The sequence below is a fragment of the Trifolium pratense genome, linkage group LG4, assembly GCF_020283565.1.
Source record: "Trifolium pratense cultivar HEN17-A07 linkage group LG4, ARS_RC_1.1, whole genome shotgun sequence".
NCBI lineage: Eukaryota > Viridiplantae > Streptophyta > Magnoliopsida > Fabales > Fabaceae > Trifolium > Trifolium pratense.
The window spans coordinates 21,111,232-21,136,692 of NC_060062.1; the positions used below are offsets into that span (position 1 = coordinate 21,111,232).

The 25,461-nt window shown below is 32.3% G+C and overlaps 3 protein-coding genes across 3 annotated transcripts; 2 read left to right on the plus strand and 1 right to left on the minus strand.

Annotated features, from left to right (window-relative positions):
* The first annotated feature begins 11,131 nt into the window (after positions 1 to 11,131).
* LOC123924630 (la-related protein 1A) lies at positions 11,132 to 18,669 on the plus strand. The gene is made up of 15 exons (XM_045977577.1): positions 11,132 to 11,384; positions 11,493 to 11,817; positions 12,392 to 12,932; positions 13,069 to 13,237; positions 13,437 to 13,527; positions 13,667 to 13,738; positions 14,497 to 15,008; positions 15,489 to 15,558; positions 15,657 to 15,758; positions 15,854 to 16,185; positions 16,733 to 16,876; positions 16,974 to 17,037; positions 17,459 to 17,604; positions 17,810 to 17,914; positions 17,998 to 18,669. The coding sequence occupies exons 2-15, from the start codon at positions 11,557 to 11,559 to the stop codon at positions 18,164 to 18,166; spliced, it is 2,778 nt and encodes a 925-aa protein (XP_045833533.1). The 5' UTR covers positions 11,132 to 11,384; positions 11,493 to 11,556; the 3' UTR covers positions 18,167 to 18,669.
* A 2,116-nt stretch (positions 18,670 to 20,785) lies between these two features.
* LOC123922275 (lamin-like protein) lies at positions 20,786 to 21,977 on the plus strand. Its single transcript, XM_045975007.1, has 2 exons — positions 20,786 to 20,903; positions 21,643 to 21,977. The coding sequence occupies exons 1-2, from the start codon at positions 20,786 to 20,788 to the stop codon at positions 21,975 to 21,977; spliced, it is 453 nt and encodes a 150-aa protein (XP_045830963.1).
* A 280-nt stretch (positions 21,978 to 22,257) lies between these two features.
* LOC123923321 ((R)-specific enoyl-CoA hydratase-like) lies at positions 22,258 to 25,085 on the minus strand. The gene is made up of 3 exons (XM_045976009.1): positions 24,471 to 25,085; positions 23,543 to 23,658; positions 22,258 to 23,453 (listed from the first exon to the last, which is right to left on the minus strand). Exons 1-3 carry the CDS (start codon positions 24,744 to 24,746, stop codon positions 23,348 to 23,350), a joined length of 498 nt encoding a protein of 165 aa, XP_045831965.1. The 5' UTR covers positions 24,747 to 25,085; the 3' UTR covers positions 22,258 to 23,347.
* Between the last annotated feature and the right edge of the window lie 376 nt (positions 25,086 to 25,461).

Genomic DNA, 25,461 nt, shown 5'->3' on the forward strand with positions numbered 1-25,461 from the left:
TTTTACTTGTGTTTCTTTCATTTGGTTATAATCTATGAGGTTTACCAGCTTTATTTAAGTATAATGCTCTCATCTTAAAGAAAAGAATCCATCATGGGAATTTGTGATGGCCATTTTTTTTTTGCTTATAGTATCTTATGTTAGAGATTATAAATATATACGTCTCAGCCTGTGTCATTTGAATGTTATTTATTTCTTCTAGATTTTTTACACGAACTCTTCGTTTACTTTCTTTGAATTTTGAGTTGGGGTTTTAGATTGATATAGTATGACAAAGAATGAAGATTACGCAGTCTTTTTTTTTTTCTTTCTCCAAATCATCTTTTTAAATTCTTCCTCATTTTTTAATTTTCAAAGCAATTTATTATATTCAAAACTGATGAAGTTTATGGTTTTAAATAAACTATTTTTTTCTTTCTCAACAAAGGGTTGAACAGTTCTTGAAATTAAAGAGAAGACTTTTATCATTTTATATGCACACCTTGCTTAGCAAGTGTTAGGATTGATATAAATGACATATGTACACTGTTGCTTGAGAAGTTGGCTTGGCAGACGAAAATTCCATGTCAACAAATGCTAGAATCTACCTGTAAATTCTATCATCTGCATAGGCTTGGCCATTTGGTGGGGGTGATGCTCTCACTGCATACAAGTGGTCCGCGTCTTTGGAAGAGTTCATGGGTATGATCCTTTCTTTTAACTATTAATATTGACTGTGTAGGAAAGTTTGCCTTCATTTGGACATAATCTCAATTTGTTTTTAAAAATGTTCATTCTTCAAGTATTACCAAGTTTAACTTCTGTATTTCACACGAGTCATTTTACTTTTTGCGACACTCTTTGATGATAGCAAAATTCTCTCAATTTGATATTTTTCTGGCTTTTATAAAGTTAGCATCTCAAAATTAAAGATGATGGTGTTTTTTAAAATTGATTCCAAAAATATATTATTTTCTACAAAATATTTGGTATTTTGAATCATTTTTTTACTTTTTTTTTTGGCAATAAAGTATATATGGTGTTCTTTTTTATTCAATTTTTATACTATTTGTGAGCTATGCCAAACTGATTTTAACCTTAAGTTATATCAAGAAAGCTTAATATTTTAGTCCGTTGTTTATATTTGCGCAAGACATAATGCATAATTTCATTATATATATATATACGGATATATTTAGAATGCTTATGTTTTTATTTAAGACTGGAGATTATATCTAGAGACAATTGTTACATTGCTGAGAGATTGCCAAGCAGGAAACCTGATCTGGCCTTAAACATGAGGGATATATTGGCTTGTCATATATGATTAATCCAAGCCGACTCACATAAGCTGCTGAAGGAGACTACAGTAATATTTGAAATTAACAAATTTATCATGTCATTTTTTTTTTGCTTGTGGAAATGCCTCTGGATGAGGCATAATTAAAATGCTCCAGTCATTATTTTGTATAGTAACTTAAGTTTAGTGTTCATATACGATTTTCACCAAGCAGGGATTGTGGTTAGGTGAATCCCCTCATTACATGCATAACCCCAATTGATTTTATATATGCTGTCATCACATCACCGTTATTAATACTACTATTGGGTGATAAATTGTTTAGTAAGGGAGGGCATAAAGCTTTAGCAATTGCATCTTCCATACGCAGGTAGCAACCAACAACACTATACGACCAAGTTATTTGTTTTTCATTCCCTTTTGTTGTCTGGTTGGCAACATCTTATGTGTGGATGGAGATTTTGTAGTACGACCTACATTTTTTTAAAAAAATTATTAAAATATCAAGTATATGTTTTTTATACAGATATCAAAGATATTTTATCATATTATTAATTTTATTTTATATATTAAGTAAACATATACTGATTTTGGTATTTGACACAATACATGAGGAGCTGTGGGTGTAACAGCCTAAATAAAGAGCGCTCGTTTGTTTAGTTAAATTTTTGTAAAATCAGCTTTATCATTCACTAATGTCATTAATGTTTTACATGTACATGACATCCATGTTTTCTTTAAAAAATAATCCATGTTTATCTTTTGGGAATGAATCCCTCTTGGTGGGTGACAATGGGACAAAACGGAAATGTTGTGAAAAAAAAAACGAGATTTTGGTGGAAGTTTTGAAGCATAAGAATACATGGTGCAATTTTTTCAGGAGAGAATTCATTATTTTTTTGATAAATTAAGAGTATCAAGTTAGGGACAAACATTCCAACATCGTTGGTATTCCCATCCTTCCTCATCCTTCACCTATAGCTCATATTATTATCATGAAAGAATTCATTCATGTCTATATACAAATCATAATCATAATGTGAAATAAGAAGGATGATTTAGTGCAACTATCTCATAATTGAATGCGTTATTACCACACTTGTTCTTCATTTGTCTGCTAAAGTCTCATGTTTGCTCAATAACAATTCATACAAGTGTGGGTGGAAATTAAGAGAGGTGATTCATAGGTTTGTTTGGGGGAACAACTTTAGTTCAAATGGTGGTTCTACGCTTCATTGATGTTCTAGTTACCCTTATATTTCGTGGCCTTTGCTTGTTAAATGGGCATTAGTGTTGAATTGAGAATCTAAAATAGTACAAGTGTTGTGGGATATGAAAATGATGTTAAAAGTTTGATTACTTTTATATTTAAAATGAAGAAGAAATCATTTTTTTTTTGTCTGTTTGTTTACAATGGTGCCGAAGATCGAACTCTAGCATATTACTCAAATTTTTCATCAATAGACTAAATCTAGTGGTTTAATTTGGATTACTTGCTGAATCTTAAATCAAAGTTTCCTCTAGGTAATTTTTTTTTATGATATAATCCTGATAATGATATCACGATTTTTAATTTATACTAAAAGCCATAATCTTAAAGAAAGATCTAGTTGAATTTGTTTTGTTGGAAATTTAACATGAAAAGTTTGACGTAGAAAGTTTTTTCTGACCATGAAATGTTTTTTTTTTTTGACATCTAATTTTTATGAAAGGAGATTTTGAAAATTTAGAATTTGATCAAGAGGTAAGCAAAATTTGTCCATAATTGTTTTAAAATTAATTTCATTCTTACATATGACATGACATTTGTGGGAATCACTTAATAGTTGTGTATGGAATTTAAAACGAGTTTCGTAAAAATGACCCTTGAAAATGTATCTACAATAACGGTAATTAAATGAGTTATATAGAATGTTGAATTTGTTATTTGACCAAAAAAATATGATGAATGTATTTTTTTCTCCTCTCATTGGCGGAATTTGACGTGACAGAATAAGTAGCATAAAAAATTTCAAAGTAGTTTAAATAAAATACGATATCACCATTAACATTTAGTTACATAATAAAATATCTTATCATTAATATAAGATACTTTACTTTGTTACTAATGAAGCAAGAGAGCAAAATGTATTAGAGTTTGTACAAGTATGATATTATGTTATATACTATATGACTGTTTATTAATATGTATGATAACAGATTTATTAAAGAAAAATACTATTGTAGATGATCGAAGGATTAGAGAGGCTAAGGTACCCAAGTTTGCACTAACCAAGTTTGAGATGCAAACATTTTTTTCCCGGTGGACACAATATGGGTTTGTGATGCGGTAGGACATAAAGTGTCTTGGAGAGAAATATTATATATGAAAATTGCTTTTTAGGCACTTTAAATATATTTTGAAATTTTGGAAAGTTTCAGAGATTTAAAGAGTAATTTACAAATTATAACATACTAATGGTTGGATCTGAAATTTTGAGAGTTTTAAGCCCGTAATGATTCCTTGGACTTCGTAGTGACCTCTACCATTTGCACCCTATGTATACAACTTGGGAAAGTTACAATTTTTTTTTTGAAGGCACAACAAAACCTTAAGAATATCATGCAAGAGTGTAGAGGTTGATTGCATACTACAGGCAAAAACATTGAGTTACAAGATTCAAATGTTACATCCGAAAATCAAATGGAAACTCTCACCTGAAAGAAACAATAAGATATCACTAGATATAGTGTAAGTGGTTGATGCACATTATTTGAGTCAATTGCGTGCTATAAACTTCAAGGTAAAATTTGATTCTCGCTCCTTAAAAAGACAAGGTAAAATTTGATGCAATGTTATGTAAATAAAAGAAAATTGACTATTTAGTAAAAAAAAAAATTAAATAAATTTAATGCAGATGTAATCCATGCGCTAAAAAGAAAGTTGAGGGGGTCAAGAGGAGTACTGACACTCAAAATAGACATCAGTAAGACTTATGATAAGGTGGAATGAGGTTTCTTGAGGGGGATATTCGAAAGGTTGAGATTTGCCTAAAATTGGATACATTGGATGATGCTATGTGTGAGCTCGGTGAACTATTCGATATTAGTGAATTTTGAAAAAACATGACCTATCATACCGCAAAGAAGTTTGAGACAAAGAAATCATATTTCTCCTTACCTATTTATATTAGTGACTGAAGGACTGTCTACACTCGTAAAGCGTTCAGTGGCATGCAACGACCTACACGGTGTGTAGAGGGGGCACCTCTAGTGTCCCACCTACTTTTTGCCGATTACTGTTTCTTATTTTGCAGGTCCAATTTAGAAGAAGCTAACCACTTGATGACCATTTTGAAGACTTATTATGAGGAAGCATCGGGACAAGAAATTAATATGTCAAAATCCAAAGTCTTTTACTCAGAACTTAAGCACGGCGGCACAAGAGGATCTTTCTAGAATGATGGGAGTAGACACGTGCTCGGAACCGAAAACTATCTAGGCTTACCCTCAATGGTGCGAAGAGGTAAGGACACTTTTGGATATGTGAAAGACCGTATATGGAAGAAGATAAACTCATGGAGAGGTAGAGCACTATCCAAAGAGGTAATGGTTAAATCTATTTTGCAGGCAATTTTATCTTATGTTATGAGTGTATACCTAATACCGGAAACAATAATAAAGGAGATAGAAAGAATGATCAACTCGTTTTGGTGGGGAGGAGGAACAAATAACAGAGGAATTAAATGGTTGCCATGGGATAGAATGACATGTCCGGAAGGGTTTGGAGGTTTGGGTTTTCGCAACCTACACTTATTCAACATGGTGATGGTTGCTAAGCAATGTTGGAATTTCATGTTGAAACCGGATACTCTTGTGACAAAAATTTACAAAGCAAGGTACTTTCCGTAGGATATTTTATATCTTTTAATTTATTTTAAAGTTATAAAATATATATTAATGATTTGATAATTTGATGTACGTTACTTATTTTATTGCTTGGTCAAAATGCCTCCTATATACTTGTGCACAACTAGCTAATTCAATCATAATTAATAGGATTTTTCAGTTTAGCTTATGCAATAATTTGTTAACGTCAAATTGGTTTATTAGAAGATAGTCATGAATATATATACATGGGGATGTCTTGGCTAAGGGCAGCGAATGAACAGAATAATATAAGGAGACAACAAATTATATTAGTAAAATAGAATAATACTAAGTTTTCTGGTATTAGCTATGAGACCAACTGCACCGGGTAACTTACCTGTGGTGGCGAAATACTCTTAACTCCAATGCATTTACACGCCTCAGTCAAATTCGATTAGTTCTTCTTATTCTCGATTTTATTTTATAAGTTGGATTATATTATTATACTAACAATTCTTTATATTAGATAATTCTATGTCATAATTTTCCAACACTTTCCTAAATCCTCCCTTTTTTATTCACAGCTTGGAAATAACGCAAACTACTCATGACGAAGTATTTGGAAATGGAGACATGTTCTCATGAATGGTTGGTGGAGGATAGGAGATGACACAAAAAGTAATGAATGGATCTTGGCTAAAGAAAGAGGAGGGTCTATGGATGCATTCACCACAAGAACAAGGTGTGTATATTGTATAATACGTGTGTTAACTAACCCACTTGAGGTTGATCTAGTGGTGTTGGTTTGAGTTCTTGGAGTATGTTTCTCTCAAGGTATCAAGTTCGATTCCCCCTGGTGTCAATTTCGGTGGGCTAAGTCTATACAGAGCAAAAAAAAGATCTGGCTTTAAATGGGACTCCCGCAAGTGAGCGGTGGGATTGGTCCCTTGGATTAGTCGGTCTTAGGCCGGATACCAAGTTTTCCAAAAAAATATGTGTGTTAACAAACTTATGCGGCCAAACGGGAAAGTATGAGTGATAAGATTAATTTGTTATTTCCATCGAATATTGCAAATTCCATACTTGATGTTCCCTTATTTGATGATGTAGAGGAAGATAAATTGATTTGGCAAGGTAATATAAATGGTAATTATAGTGTAAAATCAACATATATTTTGTTGCTCAATCCAACAGTGGCTGCGAGCACACGCGCCGCCGAAAGCTAAGCATTTGATTTGACGTATATGTAAGGAGTGTTTACCGACAAGAGTATGGTTGAAGGAGAGGTTTGTACCTTGCCCATTAAATTGTCCAACATGTGAAAATGAAAATGAAAGTGATTGGCATTGTCTGTTTGGTTGTGACGAGAGCAGGAGAGCATGGCAATCTGCACGATTAGAAGCTGTTAGAGCACACAAAATTCAACCATGATAGCAGAATGCCTTGGGGATTTGTGCAGTAGCGCGGACAAATTCACAAATTGTAGTTGAAGCTATTAGTTTCTTGCGTACCAGTGTGTTGGAATTTAGCTGCATGGTTTGTAATATTAGAAGTATGTTATCCATTACTCCATTCGTAACGACTTTGATGTGAAGTCTATAAGGTGACTTGCAAATACGGTTGTCCATACACTTGCTAGAGAGGTCGTTTTTTGGTCTAGTCGATACCTACTTGTATTGAACACTTAATTTATAAAGAAATGGCATGAGTTTTTGGTTGTAAAAAAAAAATTGACTATAAGTTTTTTTTTTTTTTTTGATAACCAATAATAATTGTTAGTATTACAATGTTATGTTATTAACACATGTTACATTACTACAAAGGTTTGTGATACTCTTTTGGACAAAAAATTGTTCATAGAGATCTTCATCAACAATGGAGTGTAATGTGCTTCAATGTTTTTTTTTTTAACAAGACAAAATAATATATATATATATATATATATATATATATATATATATATATATATATATATATATATATATATATATATATATATATATATATATATATATAAAGTCTTCTTAGCACAAGACGTGCCAAGAACGACCAAATAATATTATACTAGAGTCAAATAATACAAGAACCAAAAGAAACTATACAAGGCCCGGACAAAACATAGAACTAGACCGTGCATCAATGAAATTGAAATTCCTGATCATTTGTTTTTTTCTTGTCTTTTGGCAATGAGGTATGAGATTCTATTTATACTTGGTTTGATTGGCTTCTCCTTGTGTGAAGTATGGATGCAGTGAAAAACTTTGTTGCCTTTAACATTTGGTAAAAGGTAAACATACAAAGAAATTATCTCATTTGATGTGGTTAGCTACTTCGTAGAGTATTTGGTTCACGAGGAATTACATTATTTTCAATGGAAAGTTAGCAAATACGTTATAATTAGCTGATAATATTAAAATGTTGTCAGGGTTGAGTTTTTTTTTCTTTGTAAATTGAATATGCTCTGTGTCCAGATGTAAAGACTAATTCCTCGAGTTTTGTAGACACAATGAGTAGCAAATGTTCCTTAAGAATTTTAACATTGTTGTTTGCTCAAGTCATATATCAAACACATAACCTTGATTAAGTTTGAAGAAATTTATTGAAAAAAAAAAAGTTTGAAGAAATCAGCACCATCCCATCTGAGTGTTATGAGTGTCATGGTCGCGTTTCATTAAAAGGGAGTGTACGAGATTCTACTTGTAATTTCCTGAAAGGACCGATTATCTCAATCTAATTTATTTGCTTATAAAAAAGAGAGTAAAATAAATAGATTATGAGGTTGCTTAAAAAAAAAAAGAAGATTATGCTTTATGAGGTTTACACAATTTTTACTAAAATGTTTATTTTTCTACTATATAAAGACTGAGTAACATTATCAAAAAAAAAAAAAAAAAAGAGTGAGTATAGTTTTTTTTTTTTGGTATCCAGAGTATACTCATTTAAACGGAGGTTTCAATCAATAAAAAAATATCACTCTTGTAAATTTACTATACTTATAGAGTTATAGTAGACGCATAAGATGAGATAAAATCCCTTTCGTCCGAACACCAAATCGTTGACATGACATAGAAAATGGGAGAAGGTTTTCTCATATCATCACTAGGATGATGTCGAATGTGATGTTCCATTAAATTTGTTTCTGACACAGTCAGAAGTGAGAAGGATCAACAAGCGTTAATTCTTTATAAAGCTCCGTAATCCACCAATTTTATGGAATTCATTAGAAAACATAAATAATTTGGAATTCACCAAACCTGAAGTCCATGAGAAAGAGAAAACAACTCTCGAAATATTCAATGAAAAAAAGTGTGCCTCAAGGCTACAGTAATTTAACTTGCTAATAGTAGGAAAAACAATAATAAATCTAGCTAAAATATAAAAATAACAAATTGGACTAAAAGATAGTAAAAGAAAATAACAAATGTAGCTAAAATATAGTAAAATTAAATCTGTATTATTTTTGTTTACGCGCCACTTCATCTTCAATCCGCAATCAGTTTCTCACTCACCTCAGGTTGCTAACTATCAACAATTATGTTCTTCTTTCAGTTTCATGTATAAACAGTTTTTTTTAGATTAATTGAATTATTAACATATTATCTGAACCATGAACTTATAAAGATAAAATTTACTTACATATGAGGTAGATAGAATACACTCATATCAACATTGAAAATAATTTTTTTTTTTTTTTGGTTACAACATTGAAAATAGTCGTTAAAGTTGAAGTTCAAATTTTTTTTAAAAAAGGAAGATTTCTCATCTCATTGCATTGTAACTTAATTACTTAACCTTGATATAAACAGAAGTTCTCACATGGACATATACTTCCTCCATATGTTTGTATTGTTCCATCAAGGGTTTGTCTAGTTTCCTAAATGTGTTCTTACCGTCATTGTCATGTACGTGAAAAAAGTGTTATTTATCTCCTTAATCGTTATCTCTATTTTTAACATAAAAAAGAAAAGAAATCACCATTATCACTTACTTTCACCATATTCGATAATGTTCCAAATTGTGTTTTAATTGCGACAAAACTTCCTTGTCTATCAACGACAGTCAATCTAGCTCGAGAGAAGATCACAATTGTGCCTTATTATATATAAAAATATATTAAAACAAAAATATATATAAAAATATAAAAACAATATTACTCAATTTTCATTTAGACAGAGGTTCACTAGATTCCTAGAGGTTCAATCTTGTTAATATATCATATTCTCCAAAAGTCATTAAAAACTAATCACTAGAGGTTCGCCGTTAAATAACTAGAGCCTCAGGAGCATTGTTTAGTATTTTCTATTTGTTTTAAATAATTTGTTATAACCTTATAATATACTTATAATATCTAATTTTAATTTTTCTATAGCCAAATAATTTGGTTCGTTCGTGGCGAAAACTGTTCATACCGACGTAAACCCTAACGCGAATGGAATAGTCATTATCTAATTTTGATTTGTTATTTAAGTGCTGATGTTATCGGTCAATTTAAAAGAGTCAGATCTACTTATAGAAAGAAATCAAGTCATGGATATATTAACAATTTTGACTGTTTTTTATACCAAAATTTGTCAAACTCTTTAGAACATGAGATTCACCTTTCTGACGATATCATCCTTTTATGATCTTCTCTTTATGTAACAAAAAAAATTCCTTTATGATGCAAGATATGACTTTGTTGGACTCACCGCATGACGTTTCAACATAAACTAAACATTGTTAGTTTTTTTTAAGGTACGTATGATTTACAAAATATAAATACTGTACAGAACAGTACATGTAAGAGAGAATAGTACATGACAAACATTTAAAGTATTGAATAAATTTTGTGTTGGATGATGTTTGGAGCACAAAATGTTATTTTAATATTTTAGACAACATGTGCAGAGGATAAAAAGTTGTCCCGTGATTTTGTGGGGACAAAAATTTCAGTTTTTGTCCTGTCTCTTGGCCGCAGTTTGTCTAGTACCAGAAATAGTTTTAAAACCAAACACAATATAGTAGAAATTGTCATGTCCAGTCCCTTATTTTTTAGAAGATCAAACACACGCAAAAAACTCAATCTCTCTTATCATTATATTTACCTAATGTTTTTTTTTTTAAAAAATATTGAATAATAATTTTTTCCTTAACCTTTTTTATTCTTTTAACAAAACCCCTTAATTTTTTTTTATTATTTAACTAGCGTTCCGCCGCAGTTTGTGTTTATTATGCAAACTTATGTAAAAAAAGAAGAAATGTTTTAGGTTATGGTGAGTTTGTTGTTTGTTAATAAATTTTTTTTGCTGCTAAAAAAACATACATGCCTTATGTTATGATGAATTTATTAATAAAAGATTTTTGTTGCTCAATTTTTTTTATGTCCTCTTTATATATATAGTATAGAATATATATTTTTTTTTATCTATAGAGAAAGTAACAAACAACACTAAAATTCTATTAAAAAAAATCCTTTTAATTAATATAATAAAACTGATTGCTACCAAATTTATTAATTTATCTTTTATCAGGTTTATTAATTTATCCTTATCTAAGAAAAATTAGCAGAAAGAATAAAAGATTATATATCAACTATGCTTAAAAATATGAACAAAACAAAAACAATAAAAATATTATAGAAAATTTAAAAATATTATATATGATCTTATAAAAAAATTATATATGAATTTATGCATAAAAATAGGAACAAAACAAAAACAATAAAAAGATTGTAGAAAATTTAGTCAATAATTTAAAAAAAAAATCAATAAAAATATTATAAAGAGAATATAAAAAAAATAAAATGAATACGCATAATAAAAATATAAACAAAAACAAAATTATCTATTTAACGATACACTACACCTGTTCCTTTTTAATTATCTTTTGATGTCGAATTTAACGTTATAATTTAACGGTTATTTTAATATTTTAAGGGTAAAATACAATAAGTACTTTGTAGGTGAAATAAGTAGAATCGAGAAAAGTGCAAATATTTTACTTATTTGTCCTTCAAATTTTGGTGAGAGTTACCGGAGCACACACACTTTTGTTGTTTTTGTTGGCGTCTGTTAACATTTGCAACAGTCTCAAACCCAACAATACATCACTTCACATCACTCTCTCCTCACAAACCCTAATATTGTTTCTACTGCCACACTCCTCACCCCTCTCTCTTTCATCAATAAAGAACCCTTTTTCACACATACCCACTTCAATTTTTTCACTGATTCATCAATTGATTCCTGTTTTCAGCATCATTGATTCCATTTAACAAGTAAAGTTTCAATCTTTTTCCTATTTTTTCACTTTTTAAGTCAATTTCTGAATACCCATTTGATTTTTTTGTTTAGAATCTTTGAATAATTTGTCAACTGGGGTTTAGATTTTATAGGGTTTAGGTGAAAAAAATTAGGGATTTTTATTGGATTGGTGAGAGAAAATCAATTATGGTGATTGCTGATAATGAGATTGGTGAAGATCAAAAGGAGATTAATGCTCCTAAGTCTCCATGGAAGAGACCTAGTCTTGATGGGAAAAGTGTTGATGTTCCTGTTTTGATGGTTGGTACTAAGTCTTGGCCAGCTCTTTCTGATGCTCAAACTCCAAAACCAAAGAATCATGTTGAAACTGTTTCTTCTAAGGTTGAGGATGCAGCAGTTTCTGTGCCAAATGTTGGTGAGGTTGCTCCAAGGCCTCATTCTGTTCAGGTTTGTTTGTTTTTCTTTGTAATTAATAGCATTATGGTTTGATGAATCAAATGTAATTGAATAAACATATCTTGTTAATATGTATAATATAATTTTGATTGAGTTTGTTTGTTTAAGATTAACATGTTTGTATTATTATGTTTTTCATGATTTTAGCTCAAATATTGTAAAGCATAAGAATTGTAATTATTGATTAACATTAACATGTGATGGTATGTAATTATTGATTAAGATTAACATGTTTGTATTATTATGTTTTACATGATTTTAGCTCAAATATTAGCTCAAATTATTGATTAAGATTAACATGTTTGTGTTATTATTGTGTTTTACATTACATGATTTTAGCTCAAATATTGCTAGCATAAGAATTGTAATTATTGATTAACATTAACGTATGATGCTATGTAAATAAGGAGTAAAAACATTGGAGTCATGAAGTTTGTTTGACAGATTTTTATATATAAGATGTATTCTACAATGTTCTTAGCCGTGGATTTGATATTTTTAATGTTTTTTATTTATTTATTTATTGTTTGCCTGATTTTCTGTGTATGGATCTGTGATTCAACAGAAGTCAAATGGTTCTGGAAACTTCAATCCGGTGCATAAGCTGCCATCACCGCGTTATCAAAAGCCAGGCCCTAAGCGTAACAATAACACAAATGGCGCAGCTCCTGTTCCTGTTGCGATGCCTCATCATCATCAGCCGCCTATTCATCCATTTTTTCATCCTATGGTACCTCCGCCTCACATTGTTGTTCCTGCATATGCTTATCCGCCTGGTCCGGGACCTTATCCGAGTGGTGATAATCCTCTAGTGAAGCCTGTATCCCCTGGAGCAGGACAGGGTTTTACTCCACCTGCTCATGTTGTTGATGGCAAAAATGTCCAGCCTCCAGTGCAAGGGGATCCAAATCCGTATGTTAATTATCCGAATGGAAGACCAAATATTCAAGAACAAGGTGACCATGTGAATCATGGTTGGCATCATCAAAGACCTTTTCCTCCCAGAGGAAACATTCCCATGCAACACGGTATGGGTCCAAGGCCCTTTATAAGACCTCCATTTTATGGTCCACCTCCAGGGTACATGGTTGGTCCTAGCTTCCCAGGTAAAATTTCCAATTCACAATCTTCTATTTAATGACATGTTCTTGCAACTACAATACATGCATCCTCAGTTCAGTTCTTAGCTGTTTTTCAATTCTTCATTGGTTAGTTATTTAATCCAATTTTCATCTTTGATAGGACATGCACCTATATGGTGTGTCCCGATGCCACCCCCTGGTTCCATCAGAGGCCCCCCTCCGCGGCACTTTGCTCCCTATCCTCCTGTTAATTCAGCACCTCAATCACCGACTCCGGAAACTTCATCTTTGGGAACTAGCATTCTCAAACAGATTGAGTATTATTTTAGGTAATCAGTTAAATTGTTGACTTTGGCTTCTTTATCTTTGTTGATGTTGATGTTTTAGCTACGAGTTAATATCTGACCTAAATACCTAACGTGATAAAATGTTTCTTGTCTATCTTCGTCTCACATCTGCTCATCTATATTATGAGTATGATGTATCGATTGATGTCAAACTGCTGACTTCTGAGCCTTCTTTTGGCAGTGATGAAAATCTGCACAGTGACCCTTATCTTATTGCCTTGATGGATGACCAAGGATGGGTTCCCATCGCCACTGTTGCTGGTTTTAAAAGGGTATGTCTAAAACATATTTTGCCTCCCAATTTCTTAATAATTTACAGCTGTATGCTATGTGCTTGAGAGTTATGTAATCCATGTTATTCCAGTTTACCATTTCCTTCCTTGTATTATGATGCGAATTGTCTTGTTGTAGGTCAAGAGGATGAGCACAGACATACCATTCATCATTGATGTGCTTCAGAGTTCCGATAAAGTGGAAGTGCAGGTAATATTCTTGCGTGTTATTTTACTTTTCTGAGTTTGGTTTCTAAGCTTCTCATTTAATCTGGAGTACAGTTTATTTCTTAAGCTTCTCATTCACTCTAGATGCTTGCATCACAAGTGGCTGCAATCCAGGTTTTTTTTGTTGCCGTCTAGTGTTACGGCCACTATAGCAACAAAAATGCTTTCGGTCGGCAACAAAGAGTCGTTGTGACATCTTTTGCAGAGGTAGGTTATGTAGCTTGGATCCTATATTTGAAGACAACACGAAAGCGATTGAAAGAGTGGAGGCGGTTGTGTGCATGTAGGGTGAAGTGCAGAAGAAGGGGGAATTGTGTTCCAGATTTTAGGGGTTGCAGAAGTAGTGGTTACAACAGTAGGGGTTAAGGGGTGCGAATGCCGTTTTTCTGAAAGGAGAAGATGGTTGAATGAGAACAATGCGGCTGATTGGAGAAGCCGATTCTGCATCCAATTTTTATCAGCAGCTATGCACCACTATCCAATATTAATAACTATGACAGTTGAATCATAGATGAATTGTGGAGTTGAAGCTGGAAATCTGTTTAGCCTTGAAATCTTAGAACTACTTATATGTATACTATACGTTTATACACAATAACACCTTCGTACTTTTGGAGCCAACTTTAAGTTGCCACAGCATAAAGGGCAACAAAATCTGGAGACATATTAGCAACACATTAGTTTTGTTTTAAAGTTTTGCTTCATTTTCTAACTTTTCCCTTGCAATTTTTATATTTTTAGGGTGAGAAGATAAGGAAACGTGACAATTGGTCAAAATGGATTGAAGCATCCTCAGGAAATTCAGGAAATTCAGGATCATCAGGGGCTCAGGTTCAACAGGACCAACTTGTAGAGGCTACCGACAATTCATGTCAGAATAGTGATGCTGTTGGAGATAACATAAAAGAGTCTTCTGAAGCAACTCTTACAACAGATGCTGCTCATAGTTCAACTTTGACTGAACAGATTCAGTCAAACAAAGATACATTTCAAGTTTCTGATTTGAACCAAAAACAAGATACCGACATTCATCAATCTGACGATATATCACATGCAGTAACGAGCAAAAATATTAACACAGCCCGTATTAATTTCTTCTGCCGTCCACAAGAACCTGAGCGCAAAGTAGCCGATTTCAATGAGACTGGAAACATGGATGATTCGGCTGATGATTTTGGTACATTTTTGCTTGATGAAGAGATAGAGCTTGGGCAGAAGATGCCAAAGAAGATTGAGCTTTCTTCTACTAGAAGGTACTTTATAGTTCTTAGTTCCGACTTTTAAGGTTCATCTGTAATATGCCTAATATAAGACAACATATTTCTGTATAAATCTATTCAAATGGATGTCTGTTTTAGATAAGTTTTTTTTGTGGTTGCTTACACTATGATGTGCTCTTTAGTGTCAAGTACTATATGAATAACAGGGTTGTCGATGACATGGTATTTTAAATAGTTGTTACCCTAAAGGGGGCCGGGAGATGAAACTTTAATTGAAAGAAGAGTGCTAGCAAGTACCAACACACTCTCTAACACATACTTTGCAATACTCTCCTAATTTCCCCCTCTTTGATACAGTCATGTTAACATCTTATGTTTGAAATGTTAAAAATACTTTTCTTTACTTTTCGGCATCCACTATAGAATAATATTAGGTGTTTTTAATGTCATTGTCTTTAAGCATTTGTTCGCATTTGATTGAACATTCATCTGATGGATTTTGTTACCTTAAAGGATTGATGACGAAGATGATGAGATGGCTGTCATTGAACAGGATGTTCAGAGACTTGTAATCGTTACTCAGGTATGGCTGTTGATAACTTAAGTTCATATGCTTAATTTTTCCTCACAATAACTAATAATTAGATTTAATATATATTTTTTTTTTATTTCTATGCACAGAATGGTGATCCTAAAAAGGAAACTGGTGGTAGTAAAGAATCAAAACCTATTTCCAATGAGCTTGCTTCTGCAATAAACGACGGACTTTACTTTTATGAGCAGGTTGAGACATCATTGTTATTTTTCAGTCTATAATTGATATTGTGCATCATTTTTCATCTTATTAATTTTTAGTTGCTCCATCCAACTTTCAACAGGAACTAAAACATAATAGACGGTCGAATCGTAGAAAGAATAACTCTGATAACAGAGAACGAAACTTGAAATCTGCAAGCCATACTTCAGGAGCATCAAATATAAAGGCAGGCGAAAATGCTGTTGTTGGAAGTCCTGAAGAATCTGGAAACAATATTTCTCGAAGGAAACAAAAAGCCCATCACAAGCAACACTCTTCCCTTCAGCAGCGTTTTTTCTCGAGCAATTTTAGAAATCACGGAACTGGTCGTAACTCTCATGGAGTTATATCTGAAAGCCCACCTAGTAGTTCAGTTGGTTTTTTCTTTTCTTCGACGCCTCCTGAAAATCACAGGTCAGTTCAGAATGATTTTTTCTTTACAGGAGTGTTGATAAATTATGGATTTCGAAAAAAAAAGTTAGAGTTTAAAAGACATGCACTTTCGATGTTACGTTGACATCCAACGAGAGTCCACTATTCTTCCAAGTTATGCCACATCTTTAAGCGTAATTTGAAATTCTTTGTAGGAAGTGGCGAAATTATGAGTTCTTATTGGTTGTCAGTGTAAAACAATTTTACACTGTCGCATGACCCTTTAACTCAAATTTATATGTTTGTGTAAAAAAATCAACCATAACCATTTAGATCATTAAAAATATTTGAATTTAATCATACCTATTTCTAAAGTCATGCATACCAGTGGTTGTGATTTGTTGATGGCTTAAATTTGTTTACACTGACAATGTATGAAATTTAAACTATTCTATCAAAAAAAGAACATGAAGTAATTTTTTGTTCATAGAGTGTGCCATATACTTTGGCTGTGCTAAATGAAATGACGAGTCAATTGTTTTGTTTGATTGCTGGAATGCTATTTCCATTAATTTTCTTAATTTTGCAGTCACATGCTTTCCAAATTAAGTAGTTCACCTCATGGAGGTCTTCCTGGAACCAGTCCACCTGTAGGTTCAATGCCAAAGCCTTTTCCTCCTTTTCAGCATCCAAGTCACCAGCTCTTAGAAGAAAATGGTTTCAAACAACAGAAGTAAGTTATAACGCAAACTTACTGCATTTGTGCATGAGCACTAACAGGTTATAGGATATCTTACATTTCATATTTTCTCATATTATTTTCTTCTCAGGTACCTAAAATATCATAAAAAATGCTTGAATGATAGAAAGAAACTTGGAATTGGCTGCAGTGAGGTGAACTTTATTTCATAACTTTCTATGAAGGATATTATTTTTAAAGGTCGAAAAGTAAAATTAAAGTTGTGACTACTTTGGTAGTACACATATTGAACTCATTCTCTCAATACTAACGCTCCTTTCTGTTTTAGTTACTTTTATTGTTCATTTTTGCAATGTTTTTGTCTTAACCCTCCGGTATTCAGGGGAATGGAGCCCTGGTAATCCGGAGTTCGGTCGGGCGGTAAGTGAAGTCTGGCCAAAGATCGTTCAAGTCAGGATTCGAACTCGAGTTCTTGGAACGATTTTTGCATTGAGCCTGTACATTTTTCATATTATTTGCAAATTTAGCATTATATCTTCTCAAATTTTATTTTCTTTCGATCATACACTTGCTTATTCTGGCAGGTTCCGTACCTCCTTTTGTGTTTGTATGCAGGAAATGAATACTTTATACAGGTTCTGGTGCTACTTTCTTCGAGACATGTTTGTTCCTTCTATGTATGAAGAATTTAAGAAGTTAGCAAAGGAAGATGCAGCTGCTAATTATTATTATGGCATAGAGTGCCTTTTCAGGTTCTACAGGTAACAGTTTCAAATTTTGCTCTTCTCGTGCTTGAGAAGCTATAGAATCTTCATTTAGATTTCATCTTCTGGTCCACACTAATATCAAGGATTGATTTTCATATATTCATCTATTGTTTATAATATTAGAAGTTCATTAACTTGCTTTTTGATTATCTGTTTGCCCTTTTTCATTAATCTGTTTTTTGATTAATTCCTTGTTCAGCTATGGTTTGGAGAAGGAATTTAATGATGAGTTGTACAAGGATTTCGAACAGTTTACACTGGATTTCTACCAAAAAGGCAATCTATATGGCCTGGAAAAATATTGGTAAAATCGATTTACTCACTTTTTAGCCCTTCACTTCACACTATCATCACTCTTGGGACTAATTTTATTCACGGCATTGACAGGGCGTTTCACCACTATCGCAAGATGCGTAACCAAAAAGAACTATTGCATAAACATCCTGAACTGGAGAGGTTGCTCAATGAAGAATATCGAAGTTTGGAGGATTTCCGTGCAAAAGAAAAGAATGCGGCAAAAGCAGCAGCGAAAGCTGACACAATTAAGGTTGAGTGACAATATGCCTAAAATAGTAGTAAATACACATGGCACACAAAAGTTTTGATGGCATCCACAATTTTGAAAGGAAATTCACTCTAACAACATTGACAATATGAGTTTGCGTAGCGGCATGCTTTTTTGGTTTTGAATGAATGGGAAAAAAAAAAGGAAAGATCCTTTTGTTTGTTCTATATAGGTTGAGATTGATTGGTGATTGCCAAGTCTTTTCAAAGTTTCTTCGATGGATTATTCTATATGGTATACACTTCATCATTATCTTTGATGGATCTTATAGACTTGGGGAGACACATTTTCTTGTCTCCAAATGTTGTGTACATATAGATAAGATCATAGACTTAGAAAGTTGTTGTCAACATTACAAACATAAGATGAAGGAAGAGGATCTTTGTCTTTGAATTTTGATGGTGGTGAAAATGAGAGAAAAAGGTTGTTGTACTTTGTACTATATACCTTTGCCAAATTTGTGACCAATAAGAGTTATCATCTTCTTATTGTAACCTAAAGTGCTCAATCATTTCATGTGTAATTATTTTTGTCGCGCCAAAATGCTATGGCTTAACAACCATTGGCATTTAGTGTCTTGATTGGATGTGATTGAACATCATCCTTATCAACTCGCCGGTTATGAGAAAATTGGGATATGGATTCGCCGCAGTAATTGTAACACGCAAGTTACACACGATATTCAATATATCGGGCAATAGAGAGCTAATACCTAGCTTTCAACAATGTTTTTTCAATGAATGATGCTGCTAATAGTCCTTTCACATATTTTAAAAATAATGTATGCTTATATTATCTCGTAGAATGATCAAATAACTTGAATAATGTCCTTTCATAAATTTTAAGTTGAAATATCATCTGTTTGACATAAAGGATGGTAGGACTAATATTGATTAACAAATGCGATCAGTCATTAATGCTGTTTTTTCAAATACTCCCTCCGATAAGCAACACATTGAGAAAAACGCACATACTAAGGAGGCTTTTTTTTTTTATTAATTTTTTTAAAAATGTTGTGTTATTCCAAAACTAACCTTGAGATTTGGGAATGTGTTTGTGTTTGTGTAATTAATATATAACATTGAAATATGTTGCATTTTATACAATTTAATAAGCGTATAAGAGATTATCTATTTAATAAAGAATACATTTAAAGAGTGCTTCTTATAAAAAGGACAAAAAATATATTTCAAAGTGTTCCTTATATATAGGACCAGAGGGAGTAACTTGCATGAATTTGTTTAATATTAGTTTTTTTTTTTTTAATAAAGAAAGATTTTTGTTTTCTTGAATCTCTTTTCAAATTAAAAAAACTAGGTTGATTTTATTTTCTTAGGATTGAAAAATAAGGACTGAGTTAAGCTTTGTTAGATACAAAATTCATTTTATTAGGTTTCGCGTCTAAGCTGTCAGAGATTTATTTTTAGATATGAATATGATATTATTTGGAATGTTAATGTGATACCAATTTAGGCGGAAAAATGAAGAGATTAAGGTATTAAATGATGATAATTTATGATTGCTGGATTATCCAAAGATTGACGGTAAGTGATAAGACTCACTGTTCTCTTTTACTGAATTAGGTATTAAAATAGTTTTTTTGGGGTTAATTAGGAGATATTAAAATAGTTAATTGTAATAAAAGGTATTAATATTCAAATAAAATTAGTAGTAAAAGATTTGACAGCTGTATCAAGTAAAACCTTTGTATAATAAAAATCGCTAAAAAAAAAACTTATCGATCATTACTAAAAATATTGTAAGAAAAAAAAATAAAATCAGAATTAGTAAATATTAATGATATTGTACCAAAAATAAAATATTAATGATATGCTTACGCAAAAATAAAAACTTCTATATTAGTATTTAGCATGTATTTCATCTGCTAAAAAAATAAATAAAAGACCGGACATGAAAACTCCAATTGTATTGTGTTTGATTGTAAAACTGTTTTAGGGATTGGACAAATTGGAAGACAAAAGTCTGGACAAAAATTTATATTTTTTGTCTATCATTAAAACAAAACACAACATTTTGTCTCAAGTACAAATTGTCTAAAATACTAAAATATCATTTTATTCACCAAACATCATATAAGATAAAAAATTGTTCAATATTATAAAAGGTTATTATGTGTTGTTCTATCGTGTGTTGTATCGTACTGTATTATACTTTTTTTTTTTGGGTTACAACTTACAAGTACTGTATTATACTGGTATCCAATACTTACTCGTTTTTATTTTTATTTTTATTTTTTATATAAGCCTAATAGAGTACTTACTCTTTAACTTATCAAATGCATTCTTAATTAATAATTTCCAAACAACACATAATCCCAAAATAAATTATAATTTTGGAACGATTTGATTTTTTTTTTATTAATTCCTAAAACGTGACACCATTAATCGGATTCAGATCTCTTTATATAGTACTACATTGTACAATATAACAATATACATAACCCTTTTAGTTGTATACAAAATAGTGGCTGTGTCTTGTCAAAAAAAAAATAAAAAAAAGAGGCTGTGTCTAAAAAAGAAAAATATGGAGATTTTGAGTTCTACAAAAAATATGTTGTTGATGTTGATGATGAGTGCTATGATGTTGAACATGGCAAAATCTGAGGAACACTTTGTTGGAGGGAGTATGTTTGGATGGGACCCTATACCTTCTAATGACTTGAACAGTTGGTCATTGAATCAGCACTTTCGTGTGAATGATTGGCTATGTAAGTTTTTTTTTCTCTCTTTTTTTTGTTTGTTTTCTACTTATTATGTTATTCATGTTCATTGCGAGGAGGTTAACCTAATTGCGGATAGTTTAGTAAAATTTGGTTTTTTATGTTTATGACATGATTACCGTGTTTGAAACATCTTTTTTAATTATATGATAATCTTGTAGCTTTAACTTTAAAAAGTTTTTGTTTTTGTTTGATCTTTTGTTCTTGTTTTAGGATTTGTCCTTTTATTTGAATTCCAAAAAAAGACAATTAAGATGAGAATACAAATTAATGCATGCTTTCTAAACACTTTGATTTTGAACAACCTTTGTCCATTTTTTTCAATTGTTTCCGAAATTTTGTATTTTATGTGCTCTAATACATCTTAAACCCTAAATCTCAATATTCAGGCCGCCGTGCAATGAAAATAACATATATTCTTGGAGAAGATTTAATCACCAATATAACACTTATGTTGTAGGGTCAGACGATATAGTTTAGTATTCGAGACTAACAAAATTTTAAAATTATCTCGAAAACTGAAAATTACATCCGAATCTACATACATATGATCAAGCATTGTTCATTACTTATTTTTTCTATAATTTTGCTGCATACTAACGATTTAATTATATTTTAAATCAGCAGTTTAACTAATTAAATGAGAATTTATCTCTTGATTATAGTAAATTAATTTACCATCTTTTATTTTCACCAATGATTGACTTATTTTCTTATGTTTTGCAAGATTTTGGATATGACAAACGCTATTTCAGTGTCCTAGAGGTGAACAAAACAAGTTATGAGAACTGCATAGATGCAGGATTCATTAAGAACGTAACCGGAGGCGCTGGACGAGACGTTCTTCCCCTGACAGAGAAGAAGACTTATTACTTTATAAGTGGAGGAGATTACTGTAAGCAAGGGTTGAAGGTTGCCATTAATGTTAATGATAATGTTGCACCAGCTCCTGCACCTACATCTCACAAAAGTGGTGCTCCTTCTGCTTTAGATGCTTCTAATATCTACCATGCAATTGTGGGGCTCATCTTAATCTTGATGTTCACCAAATTCTTGGGATAAATTTCAGTTATTAGAATTTGGCATTAATTAAATTTAGCTATAGTATGAGCTGATATTTTATTGGTTTTTTTTCTTTCTGTGTGGTAGACTGAACTATGGAGTTTTCACTTTAATTTTCTTTGTAGCTTTGATTTGAATGTCATCCATTATAAGGGGTGAACTGTTAGTTTATTATCTATGAAATATTTTTTTTATTAGTTTTTGTTGATTTTAATAGCTTTGTACTAACCAATATATAGAGATTTTACACAAACGTTAAGTCATATTTCAATATCTCATTACATTATAAGACTACATCTTAAAAGCAATGTAATAAAGAATGATTAGAGAACATATTCTTGGTTTCATGCCAATCATTTGCAAACACAAAAATTAGAAAACATATTGCCGTGAAATTAAAGGTAAACCTTTCTCACTAATCTATAAAGCACGGACACCTCTACATTAGACGTGCCGCAGTGTCCGTCACGTGTTGGTGTCCGACATTTAAATATATAGCGGTGCCGGTGTCCTATATTTTATAGTATCGACGTGTCTGTCGATCCGGATCCTCGGCAGCAAACTTGTCTGCTGCGGTGCCTACTGCAGTTACATAAACCGTATTAGGCCTATTCTTCTGTTGCCCCTGCTTGACTGAGTATTCTGTTCTTTATGTTATTGAAGTTTCCCAATTAATTGGCAATGAAAGTCAAAAGCCAGAGTATCAAGATGTTGAATAAAATTGGATAAAAGGCATTGTTGTGAAGAAAATATTGTAAGATTTGGAAAAAGAGTATTGGGCTGAATATTAAGGTGAAGATTCGTGTGAATATCAAGATGATAGAATGGAAGAAGATAGAAGAAGAAGACGACACATAGAAAAAAATTGGGGCAATTTTGTTGTGTTATATCACTGTCGTTTGATTAATCTGATGGGCTGAAAGCCTGAAATAATGCAGCAGAGAGAGCAGCAGAGAAAGGGGCTGCTGAGGATCCAAATTGCGTGTCCATGTCATGTCAGATTTTGGTGTTGGTGCTTCATAGTCACGTTTATCCTAGTCTCAGTATTCGTGCGTGGATGGCGGTTCAAGATCAGCCTCATGAAAACCTTATATTCCCTGAGGAGGTTCTACCACGTGGAAAAGCTCTTTAATGGAACTTTAGCCTTAACTGGTCGTGACCAAGAAACTACCGGTTTTGCTTGATTCAGAGTTGCACAGAAAAAGTGAATTATTGCGAAACATGATAAAATTGCGGACATTAAACAATCAAGCATGAGTCATTTCAACTTCATCTGAATCAGAAAAAACTTTCTACTGGTATGCCTAATGCTTCTATGAAAAGGCATTCATGATTAACGGTTTGGAATTGTGATTGGCTTCTATTGCTCGTTATACTTCCGCTGCTCTATAGTCAAGGGTTGGTAACAAAGCCAATGCCTCGCCTTCAATAACAAGAATTTCTCCATTCTTGAAGCACCTTGTCTTAAACTTTGCACTGAGTAACAATGACAAACAAATGAGTAGAAACAAAATCATTACCAATTCAAAATATGCACAAGCCAGTAATATGATATCAAGACTTACAGATATCGATTTTTATCTTCTCTTAGACTATTTGCTTGTACTTCACCAACAATCTGATCTCCAATATAGACCGGTAACTTAAAATTCAAGGTTTGAGATACATACACAGCTGCAGGCTACACAATTATTCTAATATTAGAAAAGTGAAGGGGCCAGGGAAGAAAAGGAAGAAACTCTATGAAAGTTATCATAAAGGAACTAGCTTGAAGGATCTCGTGTTATTGCCTCAATTCACAATATTATTCGAGCAATTGAATATTAAGTCTTTTACTCATGGGATATGCACCACAAGTGTAAACTAGTTTTACACTGATATGCAATGTGAACCCAAGCAGATATTTTTAAATTGTGGATATAAAGCAGACTTACGAATATCATGTACATTACATGTATCTTAAAACTTCTATTTATAATGCAACATTTTAACTTTTCTAATAAGAGGAAGCACTTATACCTCTTATTTAGACAATACTAACATTGCACATTAGAATTTCGCTTCTTATTCGTTTCAGTTCCTCCTTCACCATTTTTGTTATTGTTTTCTACCAATAGGTATCTCATACTCTAGTCGACGCAAAGGGTTTTCATTTTTAAACCTCGGAATCAACTCTATGTTTCCAAAAGCTGTACTTTGTTGGAGAAATTTCTCCTGCATAAAGCACAAATAAAGTGACCATTTTCCTAAATATTTTACAATATATATAAAATTTGATCTTTAAAAAAAGTTTCCAAATTTTTTTCCTAGTCTTCTTAGCTATTTATATTAGATCATGGTTCTTTCAAAATAGTGTATCATATAGGTATGAGACTAATACTATGTATTTGCTCGGGTCCTGAAACGGGTCTGTTTCATTCACATCCCGGTCTTCTGAAATCTTTATTCTAACATGCTTATCAAAATTAATGAGAGGGTTAGGATGGAACTTACAAAATGTGCTGAGATGATATGAGGAAAAAGCGAAGCAACAAGCATTCCATGTACCAGTGGACCTTCAAATCCAACATTTCGAGCAGCAGCCGAATCGGTATGCAAAGGATTAGAATCATGACTCACCTTGGAGTACTCAAGTACATCTTCCTCAGTAAAAACCCTACTCTTTTTCAAGACATCCCCAGGTTTAAGCACATGAGGAAAAGTTGCAGATGAAAAACACCTCAAACTCAGATACTGAAGTTTGCTAGAATGTAAACTCCTGAAGAGCATTCTTGCAAAGGCTCAATTCAACGAAACAATGTCCTTATGCCGTCCCCTCACTAACTAAAAATGAAGATAAGCATAGCTTAATATTCCCACAATTGAAAACCAAATAAAATAGTAGTAGTAATTGTAGTAATAAGAATAATGCTAGCAACAGACTCTCTAACACACTTGTCAACAAACTGTTTTATTGGTTAAAGTTCACTAGTCCCGCCAAATTTATATGAAACTCGCATGATTTAGTAGGACCATATGAATTTTAACCAATAAACGAGTGTGTCGGAAAGTGTGATACTGGCCTCCTTGAACTTATATTGTAGTAAATAATAAATTCTACCAACTCTACTAGTTATAAATAAAGGAAACTAATTTCAGTTGTTTGTGTTGAATGTGTTATTGTGTTGTTTGAGATTGTTTGAAGTCCCACATTGCTTAGGTTCCCGGGATGTGAAGTGTATAAATATGTGAGGACAACCTCACCCTTTGAGCTACCTTTTGGGGTTGAGATCCAAGCATATTTAACATGGTATCAGAGCCGGGTTAAGGACTGCAATGTGGGCATTTGACCTAGGACCACGCTTAGGCGTGAGGGTGGGTGTTGAATGTGTAGTCTGTGTTGTTGGAATTTGTTTGAAGTCCCACATTGCTTAGGTTTCCGAGATGTGAAGTGTATAAATATGTGAGGGCAACCTCACCCTTTGAGCTAGCTTTTGGGGTTGAG